Source organism: Mastigoproctus giganteus, chromosome 8 (genome assembly GCF_048544385.1).
Source record: "Mastigoproctus giganteus isolate SK-2022 chromosome 8, ASM4854438v1, whole genome shotgun sequence".
NCBI lineage: Eukaryota > Metazoa > Arthropoda > Arachnida > Uropygi > Thelyphonidae > Mastigoproctus > Mastigoproctus giganteus.
The window spans coordinates 201365041-201385722 of NC_143582.1; the positions used below are offsets into that span (position 1 = coordinate 201365041).

A 20682-nucleotide genomic window follows, 5' to 3' on the forward strand; every position below is an offset into this window, starting at 1 on the left:
TTGCATGAAATAAGGGAAGAGACACATTAAACAGCAGAGTCCTACTCTCTCCTATTATTAAATCTTTTTGTCTTTTTTAAAAGTGCGTATACGTAAGCCTTTGGAATATTCGTTACATTTCCAGTAATGGAACTCCAAAATCCTAAATTTCAAAATAGATTTTGGATATCAGTTTTAGCACATGTATATCTCAAAGCTCTTCCCATTTCAACGATTTTGTAGGCCATGGAAAACTGAATCAAAAGAAAATAGGTTAATTCTACACAGACATCAACTGTTTGATTTCATTCATTGATCTCCTGAATTAGCCTGAGCATATTTTTTAAAACAACGTATTCCGTATAGATTAAAAATACCATAGGTCTTTCAATATTTTGGTTGAATCGCCGTCCACTCCACAGTGGGTGGGAAAGACCTGAGTTCGAGTCCCGTCGATGACGTGAGGAATTTTTATGGGCTTTTTCGCAACGTGGCCGAGTTAGCCGGCCTCAAGCGAAGGTAGCATATTTTTCCCTCTTGGAAATTCGAGTTTTTCATCCAGCAAGCAGAAAATCGACCACACAACACTCTCAATTTACAGACAATATACACGGAGCAATATGGCCTTAGTCATCGATGATCCTAAAAATCCTAATACAACACATAGGATTTAATACTCACTGGAAAACTATCAAAAAAGTTTCGGTTTCGAATTCAAAATTCGAAAGGTTTTTACATCCTTAATTCATTTCTACAATTTCATCGATAAAATAAATTTCTTTATAAATTCCTTGCAATATTATTCAGCTTAATAAGAACAAATGATTATTATACTGAAACAACTTTAATACTCGAATTCGACTTAATATATAAAAAAAAAAAAATTCTACATTTTTCCAGGATTTTTGAAACAACACATAAGATAACCTTTGATAAAAAAAAAAAACAGCAATAATTAATAATTTTTTTGGAAACATTTACAATAGGAGATACAGAATACGATATTACAGAAATGAGCATCTTTTGATTATTTAAATATTTGTACATAAAGATATGCTGATTATAAAATAGATAACAAAAATTAGGAAGTCCAAAAACTATTATTACAACTAATTATAGAATTTAATGCAAAATAAAACAACACACTCAGCAACCATTGCTATTAAGCACATATAATAAAAAGACAAATAGCATTTACTAAACAAGCCTTCAAAGAAAGCGTTAGCAGTACATATCACTGCGATTTGCTATTAATATTAATTAAAACATCATTAGAATAACATTTTGTTCACGATATGTACACCAAGAAAAGAATTTTACCACAATTACGCATGCGCAATACAATAGAATAAAAATATATATTTTAAACAGTCCTATTTAGAATTAGTTGATTTATTTGATTACAAAAATACTGTAATAAAAATAAAATAAATAGAAATTAAAAAATTGCGTTGATTTTAGGTATTTACAATAGCATTTTAGATTAATACTGAATTTGAAATATTTTACAAATCACTTATATCCCGTTAGATGTCGCTAGCGTAAATGCTACCTATACATGAAAACATATTGGGCCATGGAAAATACAAATTCATACCGAAATATGGAAATACGAATTATTAATTAATCTTTATTTTGTTTTGTTTTTAATTAAGTAACAAGAAATGTAAAATTCAATTCACCAGTTTTCGTAATATTCAAATATTAAACAAAAATAAAAATAAATAAGCTGTGAAATCAAATTTCAACATAATTATATTCTCCAGGGCCACATGACGCTACAACAGCATGATTGGAATATATGAAACAGAGAACCAAGTTTAACAGAGATTACTCATGAAGCTTAAAGCTTGATTAATTAAAAAAAAATTAACAAATACACCTCATTATTGATTAGCTTCTTAAGAACTCGTTAAAGTTGGATAAATAAAAATAAATACTTGTCATTTATAAACCTACACGTGTTATAGATTCTGGCCCGTTAGATATTTAAACATGATTCACATTAAAAGTACATGGAAGGAAAATATTAAAATACAATGCTTTTTTTTTTTTTTTTTTTTTTGGTGCTGTAATGAATTCCGAAGAGCTGGCTTTGTTGATTCCTTCTCTAATCCAATTTTCAAACGCTTTTATTTATTCTCTAAAAAAAACCAAAAATATATTTTCATATTAGAATGTATTAGAGAAAGGGTGTAGAAATTAGTAAATAAGTTTACAAGTGTAGAAGGTGCTAGAAAAGTAGGAAGTAATGAAAGAAAACAAAGAAATAAAAGAGTAGAGAATAAGAAAATTATTTATAATGCAAAAATTAAAGGTAAATTATATGTTATAACTGAATCACATAAATAAAGTATAAATTAATGTCATTATGTAACACAAGGAGGGGGCCCTTCGTGGGTAGCACAGTTGGTAGAATCGCTGTCCTCCCCACACCGGGTGGAAAGACCTGAATTCGAGTCCTGTCAATGGCGTAAGGAATTTTTATGGACAGTTTTCACACGTGGCTGAGTTAGTCAGTATGAGGCGATCGTCGAATGTTTTTTTCCTCAGGGAAGCTCTAGGGGTTTTCGTCCAGCAAAACAGAAAATTGACCACAGAACAATATGGCCTTAGTCGCTAACGCTCTTAAAGATCTGTTTGTTTTATAGCTTCTAGACAGCCTTAGGTAAGTTATTTGTTATTTGGTTTTTAGGAGCATTAGCAACTAAGGCCATATTGCTCCGGGATATGCGGTGGTCATTCCCTGACCTTTCCGCATCTTCCGTATTTGGTGGTGACGGGCTCGAACCCCGGTCTAATCAAGAAGCGTGTGCTACGCACTGCTGCTCCTTCCCACCTGGCTACGGAGGCGCCCTTTAGGTAAGCAGAGCATGTAATCGATTCTGTATAATGTAAAAAATTACATTATACAGAATCGATTAACACGCATAGTACATTGAACTGATAAATGTCTCTCAGTAAAGTTTTTCAGCCTATCTTCTCGGAGTTTACATTCTACTTGCTCTGTCATTATAGCAGAATCTTAAACAGTTCAGTGCATAAAGTAGTTGCAGTGCAGCTTAATTATACAGAGCGTGGCAAAAGTAAAACGGCGATTAGTGGAAAATGAATAAGGAACGACCTTCAATTTAGACTTCGATAACTCCCTTTGGTTAACAACATATGCCGAGGCGAAACAACCAATTCTGGTCCCCAGAGAGATTTACTCGAACGTCCTCCCCGTGCTGTTTAACAGTCATACTAAACTAAATGTTCAGATTCCCTAACCCGTGGTACCGGTATTTCAACATTGTAATCATATGGTTATACTTTAAATAATCTTCTCAAAAGTTTTCGGACATTAAGTGATGGTTGAGTGGTTGCTCAAAAGCTCGAAATGCTCCTTTGGAAAATTTTTACCCCCGTCGTCTGAGATTGGCTAACTACAGTCCGAATGGAAGGAGTCTTTAAAAATTCCTCCAGTCTTACAGGATTCAAGCCCAGATCTCTTCAAGCGAGTGAAATTTGTAATATGCGGCCCAGCTTTGTCGGTGGGATTCATTCTTCTTGGAAAGCTTTCGTCCAGCTCATGTCAGTAGTCAGCAGGAATTTGGCACTTTTCTTTTTCAATGCAGTGGCCATCGCAGCAGTTTAAGTGGACCATTTTAGAACGTCTGAGTAGAGGAGGAATTCCAGGGTGGGTGAATCGCAGGTTTTCGTCCAACAAACAGCAAATCGATCAAAGAACAAACTCAATTTACAGACATGATATATACGGTGCAATATGACCTAATTCGCTGATGCGCTTAAAACTCTACGACAAATCCATAAGATGCTCACCGCAAAGCAGCTTTGTAAAGATTTACATTCTCTGAAGTCTCCTGCTTACACTGGTATTTTCAGATTAATATGCTAATAACAATTTTATGATATTGGAAACTTTATATCGACATCAACAATATTGGACTCGTATTGCCGATATTTCATAAAGATGTTGAAATAGTCATTGATTCCTGCCTCTGAGAATACCGGTTCATATGAACTCAGGTAATAACAGTATAAAATGGACTTCTCAGTTAATCTGTATAAGCCAGAACAGTCTTTATTTCATCGTACAATTACAGCATCTTGCTTCAAGGTAGATACAGGCATTTTCAAATACGTTATTGAACGACGTCATTAATTTTACGCGCATTTTTTTCATATCTTCTAATATAAGCTGACTGTTTATGAATGGCTCGTAAACATGAATGTCGCTAGGAATTTTCTGGGAGGGGGAACTGAGGGCACATTTCAGTTACAAAAGCTACTACCTTCTTGTTAGACAGGTTGGTAAAAGGTATGAAGTAATGGTGTCTAAAACAGTGAGGGGAAAACTGGTTTCTCCTGACTCATTATGTACTTCTAAATCAGCGGAATCATAGGACAAATTAGCAGCCCCTTCTTCCTCTTCTAATCTTAAAAAAATCAGTATATTATGTTGTGGTATATAATGAAAGCTTCCTGTGTACACATATACCATCAACAAAAGCGATGTTATATCGCTACCTATAACTGTTTTTATTGTTTCGTGACCTTCTATATAGGGAAGTACTGCACACGCTTACCGCTTTATTTACAGTTTACTGGGTATGCAGTAAAATGTCGCAATGTGAAATTTCAAAAGAAAGAGTAGAAATAGTTGAATAAAAAAAAGTAGACAGTCGTTCTTAATGCAGATTTTACAGTAATATAACATTAATCGAAAAAGGAGAGATGAATACAGAAAAGGTGGTCGACTTACACGGAGAATATATGATTAAGTACGAATTTTCAAGGCAAAAAATAAAATAAATAAATAAATAAAAATAAATCGATAATGTATTTTTTTAACCATGAATTGTGTATTTAAATTGAAAAACTCGACAACAGTAAATAATTTAACAAAAAAAAAAAAAAAAAATGATCTGCCTCATTAAGGGGGGGGGGAACAATTCCCAGTTCAATATTGGTTTCCTCCTCTGAATACGGATGAGAAAAACATCCCAGCAGCCAAGATATTGATTGGCAAATATCTTGGTTTTTATATTATTAATATTTTATATTAATATAAATATATATAATGTTATAAATAAAATATGCTCAAATTATAATGCAAATTAAGATAAATTATGGTTTTTGCTTTATCAATGGAGTCAAAAGAAAACAGATTCTTATATAAAAAGGTGTCCTAAAACTAATTATGTATGTTGTTACGTCATTCAGATTTAAATCATTAAAGGACTCATCTCACTTAGACAAATGAAACTTAAAGAAAAAAAAAACGGTTTTAATTAAATAATATAATTAATAAAAAAGAGATCGTTTCAAACTCTTTTAAACAGTTAAAATATTACTCTTCTCTGCGTTAACTTTTACAGCCATCCGTTAGAGGACGCTGTGGTCTCATAACAATTTTAATGAAATAATTGAAACCTCCGCGCACTTAATAAGTGTTCAGCATAAGAAATAGTTCGGTCCTTTTCTTCCTAAGGAAGTTTCAAAGTCTTACTTTATGACATCTTCTCTCTCTCTTATTTTGATTCGGTTAAATCAGTACAAAATACTTACCTTAAGCTTATATTTTTCACGATGAAAGCCGGCGAATGTGTTTCGATGTTGCCATGGTATCTGTTGCATCAGATTTAGAAGAATACAGCAACTTCCGCTTCCGCATGTAATCTAAAACAAGATAAAAAAAATGTATTTATGAACAAATAGATACACATAACTTTATTTTTCAATGCAGCAAATGTTTCAACACTTGGGTTGAAATTATAATTAAACGATGCAGTTTACAGCTAAAAAAATAATAAAATATTACGACTTTGTAAACAGATAAACATATTTGTAAACAAGAGTGCACAACAAGACCATGGTCTTCTTGATAAGATAATGTGCACCTTTGTTTATGATCATTTATTTTTTTTTCCTTTCTATCTTTTCTATGCTATTAGTTGTAATTCATTATAAGGTTTTATACCATTACATAATACTACGGCATGAATTTTTACTTAATACAAAAAGTTATTTTTTTATTAAATAAAAATTGTTTATGCTCTAAAAGTATATTTTATGTTATATAAATAACTATATATGCACATTTATGAACCAAATTATTATGCCTACTCCTGTCTCAACTAGTGAATGCACCCAGCACCTAGGAGTGATGTCACCGATCGGTATAGCATATATAATAACGGCATAGGTAGGGCCTGTCACACTATCTGTACGAAGAAGGTGCAATGGGGAAAAGGGGAGAAACTGACGCAGTCTGAACTTCCATCATACAGATGGACGGGTTTTATACATTTTCTTTAGATAAATTAACCAAATTTCTTTTCCTAAAACTGTTAAATTCCTAGTTTTAGTGTACGTATCTTTCAAATCACCTGTTTCTGTCAACTGATAACACAAATGTTAAAAATTTTGTTAATTTTCTTAACTCTTTGCTCCCGTTGTAAATTTTATTGTTTTTATTCATATATTGTGTAGATTGTTTGTGTCGTGAAAACAAACCTTTATCTTAAATTTTTGTGGTTTGGTTCAACGTTATCATCTCTTTCTTCTATTGACCTTGAATAAAAACTTGAACTGGCTTGAACTTTTATGGACAATTTTGAATTTTTGTTCAATAGTGAACTCTATGGGTCAATATATCGGATATTAATTGGCTGGTTTTCTTGTCGTTAACTATTGTCACTGAGGCCACCTCCTCGTGGTATGGACGGCATTGGACAGACATTCCAGGTGTCCAGAAACAACTAAACCACACAAGAAAACACATACTGCACAAACATAACGTTACACAAATATCTGGCCTTTTACAGAGATCTGTGTTCATTACAGTGTACCAAGGAGGAGTTGAACTGACTTTCGAGTGCCTCCCTACATGGTGAACTGCATCCAGATGGCACTGAACTCTTTCAACAAGACAACGCCCAGTGTCACAAGGCCCGCATTGTGCAGGAATGGTTCGAGGAACGTGTCCAAGCATTTCGTGTACTCCCTTACCCATCAAATTTCCCTCATATCAATGCCATGGAATATTTGTGGGATGCCGTAGAACAGAGCATCTCAGTCCACACCAGTGCCTCCGTTGCCGAGCTCCGGGAAGTCCTTCTGTCCAGGATACCCGAGGACACCTTCTGCAGTCTCATGGAGTCGATGCTACACCAAATGCCAGCGGTAATCACTACGAAAGGCGAATCAAGGCGCTATTTGGTAGGTGGGCATTATATTTTGGCTCGTGAGTGTATATACAATCGAGATCTTAAAACTATTATTTAAGAACAGGTAAACCGTTTATTCATTTACAAGGATGTGTGTTTTAGGTTTTAATTTAAAACACAATTACTGAAGACACCAAAATAAGTATATACAGATTATTATTAGAAAGTATTTCAAGATTTAAACCTGTGTAGGTTTCAATCTTAATGCAGAGCCTTATCGCTAACAGCAAAACAAGCTTTACCTTCACAATGAGTTGTCCTGATATTGCATTACTTTCAACAAATGACTGTCGAAAAAGTTAATCGGTCATTTATTTAAGTTTAGGGATTCTGCTATGATAGTCTATTTTAATTTAGGGGTAAGAAAGCTCAAAATCACAAAAAAAAAAAAAAAAAAGGTCTTTGAGAGAGAGTAGAGAGGAACAAAAAATTTGTAGACAGAATAATAGACAAGAGACAGCTTCTGAAACAGGACCTGTTGCCTTTGTATTGCACTATTTACCATCTGGTAAAATTTTAACACACACAAAAAATAAATGATAGATTAATAGATAGATGAAAAATGTGAATAGACTGAATAAGCTCAATGCTGAGAGATTCTTCTTCTTGCTCAGATTACACATATGAGGGAGCATTAATTCAGATTCAGGAAGGATGGTTATTTGATAGATGTGAGGAGGTTTGCTTTCAGCTGTGGATGGTTGATTGTTGGATTGTTGGAACTAACTTCCATCTGTTGTTGTGGAATTGGGTAGTTTGAATAAAATCAAAGAAGAATTAAACAAATTATTGGAGGGGATGGAGAGCTGATGCGGGATTGCCCATATTAATGCTAATACTGATACACACATATGTTATTCGAACAAACAAATCCCTAATAAAAAGAATGACAGTTGAAATGGAGAGGGCCAGTAGCGTAACGGATGACGTGTCTCACTACAGATAGTTCGAGTCCTGGCTGTTTCGTTTGTACTCCCTTTTCTTATATTTTCTGATTAACAAATATTAAAACTTTTGTTAAGCACAAAATCAAAGTAAAACAAAAAGGAAAATTACCTAAAGAAAACAAATTTAATCGGCCCTTATGAATAGATTACTTTTTCTATAGCTATCTTATATTGTTATTTTTAAATTTAAAGTGATTAGGCCTTCAACGTGGGTGATTTACTGCTATAATTAAACTGGAGTGACAGGCACCTTTATACGAGTTGTCCATGTCTTGCATTACTCAGAATAAGAATGTGGGGGTCAGAATTATGTAAAATGTTACCCGTGGGAGAAGGGTCCTTTTCATGGACAATATCTTTTGTGAGGGCGACGTAAAAGCTGCGTTGTCAGTTGACTGCTTTTGTCAGAGTGCAATCGGTTAATAAGGAAGAAATTCATCCTTAGTATTCTAATTGTAAATTCCTCCGAACAAAAAATCAAAACAAAATAAAATAATTACAACGTTTACTTTATTATGAAGTCGTTTAATGTTTTATGTGATGAGTGGAGTAAAATTAGCACCGGAATTAACTTTTTCAAAATTAGGACAAACTGGAATTACCTTTTTAGAAGAAATATATGGAACTATAACTGGACAAATTAAATATAGTCCAAACTGTGAGTAAATTTATTTCTGTAAGTGTGGTGGTTGTTTGCGTGTTAATTGTATTTGGCCGTTCTTAGATATTTTAGAGGGGGGGGGAACAGCTATATCATATAGTGTTTTAGTAATGCTGTGTTAAATATAAATCTCAAAACGTATTTTTAAGATATATTTTATTACTGAAAATTTTTATGATAGTTGACTATCATTTGACATTTAAAAATATTTCCCCCCCCAGTATTCCGTCCTTTCCAGTCAGATAAGTTAATGAAAAAAATAATGAAAATGTAAATATTGTAACCATTTTTAAAAATTTTAGAATACGGTATAAAAATTAAATAAAAACTTATATGAATTTTATGCTCTTGACATTAAAGTTTTTAATTATGAAGCACTGGTTATGTTAATTACAGGGGATTAAAAGATAATATTAATTAAGAATTAATTACTTAATTCTTACATCAGAACAAGTGATGTTTAGGGCATGCACTGATCCCTATAAACACTAAGCCGTAATCGTGCAAAATATCTATTATGTATGTATGCGGGCCAATTTGTTTAATAACACAGATAATGAACACACAATAGAGAAAAGAAAAGGAAAGTTCACATGTGGGCCAGTGGCGCAACGGATAACGCGTCTGACTACGGATCAGAAGATTCCAGGTTCGAATCCTGGCTGGCTCGTTTGCTTTTTATTATTCACCAGCATTTTTCCAAAAAAAAAAAAAAAAAAAGTTAAAAGCAAAAAAAAAAAAAAAAAAGAAGAAATCAAAGTTTCCCATTTCTTTATTTCTAGCTATAAGAGAAAAATTAACAATATTATGATTAACTTTTTTCTTTTGCATATCTTTTTAAATTGCTAATTTTAGTTATTATTTAAATAGTTAAATAGGAAGATAATCACTTTATTTTCTTAACTTTCCCTCTGGTAATCAAATCAATTAATTACTGGTAAGTGACGAATAGTAATGAAAATAGCAAGCTTGCAAAGAGAGGAAGTATGAATAAAATAAACAAAATTCATTAATAATAATTAAACTTATTTATAAAATAGGCCACTAATTACATAACTTAATAGGGTAAAACGAAAACATGGATAACTGTTTGCGCATGCGTTATACAAATAAACTGGAATAAACACATTCAAAAATTACTTACGTGATATTTAGCTAAGTACAGTACTCAAAGTGTTATTTTATCCACCCTTTCCAACAAAGTCATTACGTCATTTTCCCCCTATCTCTGACATGTCCGTACAAGATCATTCGGTACGCTTCTTTTTTTTTTTTTTTTTTTTTTTGTTGCCTCTGCCCTGTTTGACGTCAACAGAGAAAGTTACGTGTGTTCTACTATATTACTACTCCGTACGAGGGCATTGCCCCGGATACAAGCAGTCAAGCAGCTTCGGCGAAGAGCATTGCACTCTATTTAAAAGCACGCCAGTCCCCCACGGCCCAGGCGGGAGTTGCTTTGCGAGCGAGGAAAAGAGAAGCGAACGAGCAGGTGAACGTACGAAATTATCTCCGAGTGTGAGCTTCTATTCGGTCACTCAAATTATGCGTAGGTATGGTGGGAAGAAACGGGAGTTGCAATTACTCACAGAAACTGAAGGGGATTAGGGGTGAAGGGAAATAATCTTTCTTTAGCGTGAGTTATGAAAATGATCGTAGTGGAAACGCAACCAAGAATGCCTTTGTTCTGTATTTTTTTTTTTTTTTTTTTTTTTGAAAGATTGTAATCTATCTTTCATATTATGAAGAACATCGCGATAGAGCGAAATCTTGACTTTTTTCTTTATAGTAGAATATAAATAAATAAATTTTCTGTTTATGATCCGGGTCGACCACACTGTCAGAGGAGTTCATAATTTATCCTTAAGCTGACCACTCTGCTGTGGTGGACAAAAAAAGTGCTTCTGAAAAATCATTTAGCGCTGTCAAATATATAGACTCAATTTCATCATTTGACAAATGCATATTGGATATTATTTATTCTCGGAATGATTATGAGAATTCAACACCATGGGCGTATGGTGAGTATGGGCTTGGCACGCCCAGGATCCTGAGCTGGATATCCTCATTCTTCTCATTCTTGGTGATTCCCTTCTACTTCTGATTCTCTTTCTCTCTCTGTATCTAAGGGTAATTCAGAAATTTGTTTTGGGCTGGTGCAGCAAAAGCCTCAGACTTCCTTGCACAATTTGGCCAATAAATAATAATATTACTACTACTACTAATAATAATAATACGCCACTGTCACGTGGTTTATTAATTTCCTTTATAAATTTGAATTTGTATAATTATAATAATTATTATTATTAGTTATATGGTGCAAGGAAGCCTGAGGCTTATGCTGCACAAGCCAAAAAAATTCCTGAGTTACCCTGAGAGAGAGAGAGAGAGAGAGAGAAGTAGAAGGGAATCACCGAGAAAGAGAAGAATGATGATATCCAGCCCATACTCACCAGATGTGAGCCCCTGGGGTTGGCAGAAAAAGCAATTTTATTCAAAATAAATGATTTTTGATTAAAAAAGAATCGAATGTTTAAATTTAGGTTTGAAATTTTAATGTCTGATTTTATTCATTTGACATATACATATTATATATTATTTATTCTTGAATGATTACGAGAATACATACACCTAGTGGTGTATGTATTCTCGTAATTATCACGTGATTTATTTCTTTACAAATTTGAATTTGTATAATGATAGAAAAAGCAATTTTATTCATCAATAAATGATGTTTAGTTAAAAAAAGATTTAAATATTCCAATTTAAGTTTGAAATTTTAATTTATCTAATCTAACTTGTCTAATTTTATTCTTTTGACAAATACACGTTAGATATTCTTGGAATGATTACGAAAATAAACCGCTGACACGTGAATATCTCTTTCCTTTAGAAATTTGAATTTGTATAATGATAAAAAAAGCACTTTTATTCACAAATAAATGATTTTTGAGTAAGAAAAGACTTGAATACTTAAATTTAATTTCGAAATTTTAATTTAGGTAATCTAACTTGTCTAATTTTATTCATTTGACAAATACATATTGTATATTATTGATTCTCGAATGATTACGAGAATAAACCACTGCCGCGTGGTTATCCATTTCCTTTCCAAATTTGAATTCGTATAGTGATAAAAAAGAATCAATTTTATTCATAAATAAATATTTTTGAGTAAGAAAAGATTTGAATAATTAAATTTAAGTTGGACATTTTAATTTATCTAATCTAATTTGTCTAATTCTATTCATTTGACAAATACATATCCGATATTATTTATTCTCGGAATGATTACGAGAATAAACCAGTTTACCTCCAGAATACCAGTTTATCGTGGTTTATCTCCTTGAATTTGTATAATGACTAGAAAGCTATTTTATTCAAAAATAAAAGATCCTGGATTAAAAAAGATTTGGATAATTAAATTTAAGTTTTAAATTTTTATTCATTTTAGATATTTTAAAATAATTTTGCTTATAAATTGGACATTCATTCAAGCACCTATTTTTTATTTACTAACCTTAAAATCGGTAGACAGAAAGCAGTCACGTGTTTTGTAGTCACGTGATTTCTGTATCCGGTAATGGCTGCTTAATTTATCAGTAGGATATTAACAACAGTGGAAGATTAACAAAAAGTAAATAAATAAATAACAGGCAGGCTTCTTCCAGCTGTATAATGATACAACATTCCGTGTAATGATAAAAATAGAAAAAATCAAACTACTACGCAGATTACAAAAGCTATTCGCACAATATCCATGTCATGACTCATCCTCATCCTCTTTTTATCATAGGGGTCACTGACCTGCGGACGTTCACCGTTAGTATTTACCACCGAAGGGTTGTTTTTTCAAGTAAACTGGTCAACAAAGCGTAAACTGAATATATTTTATTTATTTACTACATAAAATACACTGAAAGTTTATTCATAAGTAAGAAAATATTGAATAGTTTATCAAAGTAGGATTAGAAGGATATATTACACTAGTTTGTTATTGGTACAGACCTGGATCCTTACTATGGTACGTACCCGTTTAGTGCAACTGGGGTCTTTCATTTCATAAACTGATTTCTGTGCATAGAGAAGGATTAGTGTAATGTGCACATTCATGAGATTATCAAAGAACGGAAGACAAAGGGAATTAAAAACTTCTACATTGTACTCAAGAACACGTGACAACGTTATTAACACTTAAATTTTTGTTAAAAAAAAACAAAAAATCCTCGGAATATGAAATTTCACCTAAATGCATCCATTAGGGGTCGAAGTGTTACATGCAGACGGACAGACAGACATTATGAAGATAGTCGGAACTTTACTTACGTATTGAGAATGCGCCTAAAAAAGAAAACTATCCAATACTAAAGAAAAGTAATCCTCTTGACCAGTGATATTGTATGTATACATGTAATGTGTGTTAAGTGCCAAAGCAACTAAGGCTACGAGGCATCAGTATATTGTATCTATAACTACGTGTATTCTTCGGCCAGTTTTCTGTTTGCTGGATGAAAAACCTCAGTTTCCGGGAGAGAAAAAAAAAATTCTACCCTCTCCTGAGACTGACAAACTTAGCCATGTGAAAAAAGCCCATAAAAATCGTTGCGTCACTCACAAGATTCGAACCCGGGCCTTATCCATCCGATGTGGAGAGGAAGGCGATTGAAAGGATGAAATGGACAGATAGGATTAGAAATGAGGGAGTATTTAGGTGGGTGGTAGAACAAAGTATCACAGCGGCTATAAGAAAATTAAATAAAAAGCTGAAAGTATCTGAAATTTTGTCGACAGAATAGGAGGAAGAACATAAGGAGAGCCATGGCAATCAATTCGGCCCCGGAGAGACTGTGCAAAGCTCACCTGGTAGAATTTCTCAGCGTGGTTTGGGCTTGTTAACAGGAGAGACTGTTTTTACAGGGGTGGGACACACTTTAATAGAAGAGGTGCGAGATTATTTGCTGATGTTACAGAGACAGTTTAAGTGGGTCGGAAAACTGATATCTTGGGGAGGGGAGGATACGCAGACTATTAGATTTACAATAGCCGCAAGCAGAAGTAAAAGTAATCCTTGCACTGCTTCTATTGGAACATGCAGCAGCCTGGAAAACAAGGTGTCGGGGATTTCAAGCAGTGCTGTGGGTCATCGTGGAATAAGTAAATATATCGGCTGTGTTAGCATAACTAAGAGTAAGACTAGGTGCGTGTATACTTGCATGTACACCGCAGTAAATAAAATTGATGATATTCCCACAATGTCTCCATCAACATTGTGGGAATATCAGAGACGTGGTGCCACTCAGATGTAAGGGACGCAGAACTTGAATACGGGGAGTACAATGTATACAGAAAGGGCAGACAGGATAGGAGGAGAAGTGGTTATGTTCTTAGTTAAGAATACATAAAATCTAAAGCACTGCATCCAGTTGACATCGCTGGACAGTGCAGTGTCGAGTCAGTTTGGTGTGACATAAGCATTGGGAGATCAAAATTGAGAGTAGGAGTGTGTTATAGGCCTAATGACTCTGATGAGTATAATGAACAACTGAACAGAGAAATAGAGTGGGCCATTAAATCAGAATGTCTTGTAATGGGGGATTTTAACTTTCCAAATAATGACTGGAATTTGTGGGTTGGTCACTCACACACTAGCAGGGCTTTTGTGGATTTTTTTTGGATCTTGTTGCCTCTCTAAATCATAACTATTAAAATCATAATAAAACATTGACTAGTTTCTCAAAGTAGGATTAGAAGGATGTATTACGCTAGTTTATTATTGATACCATCCTTGATCCTTACCGTGGTGTAATTCCCATTCCCACACGCACTAGCATGTGAGAATGGGAACGAGAGAAAGAGGCATTCCAGATTTCATTATCAGGAGTGATTCTTCATATATGAAACGGAAAATCGGATCAGGGCACAGCCAGGACGTCAATGGGCAACGGATGCAAATTCCTGCTGCCCGCCGAAGTGTTCGAAAGTGTCGCACGACGGATCGATTATGAGAGTGTGGTGAAAAAAGATGAAAAAAATTTAAGACGTTATTAATTCATTCATTAAAAACGCTTTATAAAGTGGATTACAAAATTAGATAAAACTCTTATAAAGTGGATTCCACGTTGGATAAACATAATGGAACACTGGGATTACAAAGGCTTTAAAATCAATTATAACCGACTGCGCATTGTCACCGTCTTTAAAAATTATGAGCAAGTTTCCAAGCAGAAGGAAACACACCAGCGGAATAAGTCAGAAAGAGTAAAAAAGGCTATACAGAACAGAAATAAACTCAGGAGCATAGGTTTTCAGGACAAGTTGAGAAATACCATCAGAACCTGGTGCTTTCTTGGCATAAAAATTCTGGTGACATCCCTGTGACAAAAGACCACAGAAGGCATTGAATGGAATGTACTGGAAAAGGGTAGGAGGTGGTTTACGATGATCATCGATACACGAGTTAGAAGAAAAGTAGAATGCTAAAAGGTCAGCTTTATCTTTGGCGGAAGTGGCAACAGAACCATTGACGGAGGTGGGAACAGAGCTGGCAAAAGTTGCGGCCAATAGATTTGGCAAGAGACCACAATGCTCGACCACCACATGGACAAGAAGCAAGTTTCTACTCTTGGCGCGCTAAAAATCTACTTTGGACTGATTAATAGCCGCTTTGCAATTGTTGCAAGCTTTGGTGCAGGCAGAAAATGAACCTGGAGATTTGTATGTCAGCTAATTGAGATACTCAATATTCTTCTCTTGAACAGTCTTAGCACATTTATTGGAAAACCAAGTTTAGATAAAGTACGATTTTAAGGTGGAGTGAGAAATAAAAGGATTTCATCCCTACAAGAATAATTTCACTGACACGATCTGGACAAACATCGACATCAAAAGATTTAAAACGGTAGTCCAACCAAGAAAAAGAAGAATAGAAATGTCGCAGGTTATTCCCTTTCTTTCTTGCAATGCCAAACAACACGAGGCCGAGAATGGCCACGAGAGAAAGGCTCCATTAGGGAAGAGACCATTACTAAGTTGTGATCTGACCTGCCTAGACGACCACTCGATCGTATACTTGGTAGGGTTGTTTGTGAGAAAAAGCTCAAGAGTAAAGTAAGTGGAGCTTGGCCGACTGTAAGTGAAATGGACATCACTGAGATCGGAACAACGAGGAAGTTTGGGGGTTAAGACCTTTTCGCAAATAAGATTGTTCCATTAGTAGTCCAACCAACAAAAAGAAGAATAGAAATGTCGCAGATTATTCCATTTCTTTCTTGCGATGCCAAACAATATGAGGCCGAGATGATGTATTCATGATGTATTCAGTAATAAAAAAAGTGTGAAGGACATGTATGAAATAATGTAATTTCTGGATATGGCGTACACACGGTAAGAATATACCCAGCTCCTTGATATAACGAAGCCTTGACAATGTCTCCGTATACACCCTACTGGGACTTCCTCAAGTCATTATCTGGCAGAGAAGATGCAGCGAGATTTTTTACTAGCTGATCCGGAAGCCTCCTAGAGCGTTACCAATAAGTTCGGTCCGGTGGACTGCTGACCCTCAAAATTTAAGGAAGATTGGATCTCGCCATGATGCCCATCATAACGTCAAAAGACGTCAGTCACACTGCAGGATGGAAGAGACTGGGCTTTCACACGACAATTTTTACAAGGTGAGTCTTCAAACTCTGCTATTAATTTTATTAATCGTATTTCCTTTCCATTGTAATACAGAAATAAATACTGTGTATGCTTTCCTGGGCTTCTTTGTCGATCCGGTCATAGACAAGACAAGTGATCTTTCCGATTTTCAGAATGGTGTTGTTGTTGGAGCACGTTTAGCAGGAGCGACAACTGATGAAACAAAAGAAATCACTGCTGTGCTGAAAGCAGCTATCTCAAAAGTATACAATGAGTGGAAGGATAAAGGAGAATGCAGCTCTAAAAGGACGAAATTCGGCGGAAAGTTGGTACTCCAAGAAAGGAATTTAAAGCGAATTGTGCGTCAGAATAAAGGTCCGGTGTTGACTGAAAAATTCAATTTAGGTAAAGAAAGCCTCATTTCGTACAGAACTATGCCACAGAAGTTGAAGAATCTGGGATTTGGTAGTTGTGTGGCTATACAAAAGCCGCTTCATTCTGTAAAATAATCGAAAGATTCGACTGCAGTGAAACAACTCCAACACTGGACTGACAAACAGCTTGAAAAAGATCACGTGGTTAGACGGGTCAGTCTTCATTTACACTTTTTTTTGCATCGATGATAAAGTGAAAGTGTGGCGTGAACTTTATGAAGTCATGCATCCAAGCTGTCAAGAGGCTGAGGCTCGTATCATGGTATGGCGTATGTTCTATTGTCAAGGACTGGGTTCCATCATACCGTTAGAAGGTCGTATTATCCAAAATGAATATCTTTCTTTCGTATCGGACCAACTTCACCTTGCAATGCTTCAGTTTTACTCGAATTGCAATAGATTCTTTGAAGAAGACAATGCGTATCTGCATGGTTCGGGGAATATTCCCAATATTCCAACAGTTATCCTTGTCGCCTAATTCTCCAGATCTAAATTCAAATGAGACAGTTAAGATATATTTGTAAGGGCATTTCGGCTACTCAATCCTCTACCTACCACGATACATACAGCAGTTGACAAATATCCTTGTGGAAGAATGGTCAAATCTGGTGCTAGAGTCCTTCAGATGCCTTGTAGAATTCAAGCCGGGCTCTAATTCGGCAAAAGGAGGCAACTCTGCTAGATTTTGAATAAGGTTTATAATTTTTTGACCAGCTAGTGTATTTTGAAGCTTGACTGAAAGTCTAATACAAAACTAGCCTTATGAATAGAAAAACATAGAACCTGATGGAATATTTATTTGTTTGTTAGACATTCCTGCTACCTGTTTTTCTTTATTAGCTCTCAAAAACCACAACTCTCTTCCCAGTTGACACTCCAAGGACTTTTATTTTTTATTGCCTTTCCCTTTTAGCAACTTTTAGATATATCAGACACTTCACTAGCTCCATCCATTGAAGTCAACTTGCTTCAACAAGGGGCTCTCCACAAAAAATCAGTCAGCTGTACTTTTAACACTCTCTAACGATCACTTGTAGTATCCGCGTCAGATTATAGAGCCCAGAACTGGACTCCATCTTTCTTGTACTTGTATAATCTCTAAAGAGAGAATACAAAAAAAGGAAAAGGTTGATAAGATAGTTTTCCTCAGGCAATATATTTAACTTTTATTAAACTAAAATGAAAACTGACGGCCTGAAACAGCGCCTCTATAAGCAAAATGAACCCGAATGTCCAAAATAAATCTTTTATCGATTTATTCAACATAAATCGATATATGTAAATAAAAATAGCGTGGCTAAAGAACATAAAAACATGAAATTCTGAATTTAAATTATAATATTTCATTAAAAATTGATTTGAAGAACATAAAAATGTATCTTATATAATTACAAGGGTCGGTCCATAAATAATGCCTCTTTGGCCATAAAAGTACAAACAGAACAGACAGAAAGTTGAAATTCATGTCATTTATTAAACAAACACTGGGAAACAGGCTTACATTATTCTATGGATCCATTTTGTTTATCAATACATTTTTTTCCATCGTTATTTCAGAATCATACATGCACTGAGGCAAATGAATGTACCCAGTTGTTGAAGCCAGCCTGTCACTGTCTCTTTCAGCTCTTCATCAATCAAAAAGTGTTTTCCATGAAGATATCTCTTTATATTTCAAATGGAAAAAATAAAAAATAGACAGCCAAGTCAAGGCTATATGCAGAAAGAGGCATAATTCTTTGCCCTAGGTCTTCAATTTTCATTCGAGTCATGTTGACAGTGTGTAGCCTGGCATTAACATGACGCAATGTCGTTTTGTGTCCTGTTTTTTGTTTTGTAGTTCTCTTAAGCTTATCAAGTGTTTCCAATGTCTTTCCTGATTTATACTCTGCAATTTCTCTAAAAAATCAACCAAAATGTGCCTTCCCTGTCCCTAAACGCTATAGCTATAACTTTTCGTGATATCTGGCAATTTGAGGTTTTTCCCTTTACTGGAAATGGCGGATGAGTTCATTCCGTATACGAATTCTGTTTCGAATAAGAGACATAATCAAAGATCAAGGTCTCATCATCTGTTATCAGGCCCTTAAAAAATGTCCTCATGGGCAGCATAGTTGGCAAAATCGCCGTACTCCCCACAACGCGTAGAAAAGCCTGCGTTCGAGTCCCGGTGGTTCAAATCCCCACTGTCAATCCTGTATCGCAATCTGTCCAATGGTGATTGGAAAATTCTTTGGATTTCGATGATTTACCACCATACTTCGTTTTTAAAACAAACTCTGTTTCGATTTTTACACTATTGCATCTCTCTCTTTCATCAGAATCTCTATTCTTAATCTTCCAACCTCCTTTCACCCCTTTTTTATAATCTCCTACCTCCAACTCCTTCCCTACCGTAGTGAGCACATATTTCCAAGGTCTCCTCGCTGCAGAAAGTGATTTATGCCACGTGAGCTCGTGTGTGTACTCTAAAAATAGAAAATACGAACATCCAACCAGTTTCAGAAGGTTTCCCATAACAAGATGTAAACAAGATGGTCTAATTTTTCACTCTGCTTGGACCTGCTCGGGACCTATAGGCAGGTTTAATGGTCCAATCGAACGTAGGTGCGCGAGACACAAACATTACGATGGCTACGTGGCACGCGTATCCCGAAACCGGTTTCTGGGGTATGAGGACAAGGTGAAAAGGCCATTGTCCCGGGCTATGACCTCTCTACTGGTATTTAAATGCCGCGAGCTGTGGAGTACCGCACGAAGGACGCAATGATGGATAACGAAAAACTGGCAACATCATCCCAACCTGTTCCAGTGCTTGGGTGAATACCCGGGCTTCGCAAGAAACGGCGGAGTCAACACAACATCTTTCTTTCAAGGACCAACAGTTTTTTTTTTTTTTTTTAAGTTGTCTTTGAAGAGTATGCACGTAAGAGAGGGTTGGCTTTTTTTTTTTTTTGTTTTTTTTTTTTTTTCCTCTGTCCGAAGCGGGATAGGTTACAACCGGATCCTAGTGGAAATAAAATGAACCATAACCAAACAGCTACAGCACATGGCTAAATATATAATTTTGTTTTCTTTGGTGTAATGTTAGACAGCAGCTGACAGTTCTCCATCATTTATAACATCGTGCGGAATTTATGTTAAAATTTTTAATTTTTTTGTTGTAACCCTAACTAGGAAGACGTTTCTGTTTGTATTATGTTATGTACTTACTGAGCAAACCTTTTAAGGAACTACTTTAACAGTCTGCTTTGCTGTCGCTTACGAAAACTTTTTTAAGAAACCTGTTTAGGAGAAATTTGGCTTCTTCAAGAAAATAGTCAAAATGTCTCACCAGATGGCACCATAGTACGCTGAAGAGATATTTATGAAAAAAAAAAAAAAAAAAAAACAGTTTTTGAAATTTAAGGTTGTGGCAACTTAGAAGAGAAAAAAATTATTATTAGTAAATTATAGATTTAGAAAACTTTTGCACGATTTATAAATAATAAAGAACAAATCGGGCCCCGCGATGAAATGCTTAAAAGAACCAATAATTAAGTGATAATTTTGCTTTTGATTTATTTTATGTATATTTATTTTTGATTGAATTAATATTAAAAACGATTGAATAGACTTAATAGATTCTACTAGACTTAAACAGTCTAGACTAGATTGTACAATCTATTAATAGACTTAGTAGATTATACGGACATAATAGACTTAACAGATTCTACTAGACTGGTACAATCCATTAATAGGCTCAACAGATTGTACTAGACTTGTAGAATCTATTAATGGATTTAATAGAT

The 20682-nt window shown here is 34.8% G+C and overlaps 1 protein-coding gene and 1 non-coding gene across 2 annotated transcripts in view; one reads left to right on the plus strand and one right to left on the minus strand.

Annotated features, from left to right (window-relative positions):
- Positions 1-1363: 1363 nt before the first annotated feature.
- Positions 1364-20682, minus strand: part of LOC150082180 (cyclin-dependent kinase inhibitor 1-like) — a 43310-nt gene continuing 23991 nt past the window's right edge. Inside the window, exons 2-3 of the mRNA XM_090380032.1 lie at positions 5551-5661; positions 1364-2122 (exon numbers count right to left, since the gene is read on the minus strand). Coding sequence (XP_090236158.1) covers positions 5567-5661 — 95 coding nt within the window. The 3' untranslated portion in view covers positions 1364-2122; positions 5551-5566. The remainder of the gene's footprint in view (positions 2123-5550; positions 5662-20682) is intronic.
- TRNAR-ACG (transfer RNA arginine (anticodon ACG)) lies at positions 9417-9489 on the plus strand. The gene has a single exon. It is a non-coding gene; the product is annotated as a tRNA-Arg (tRNA).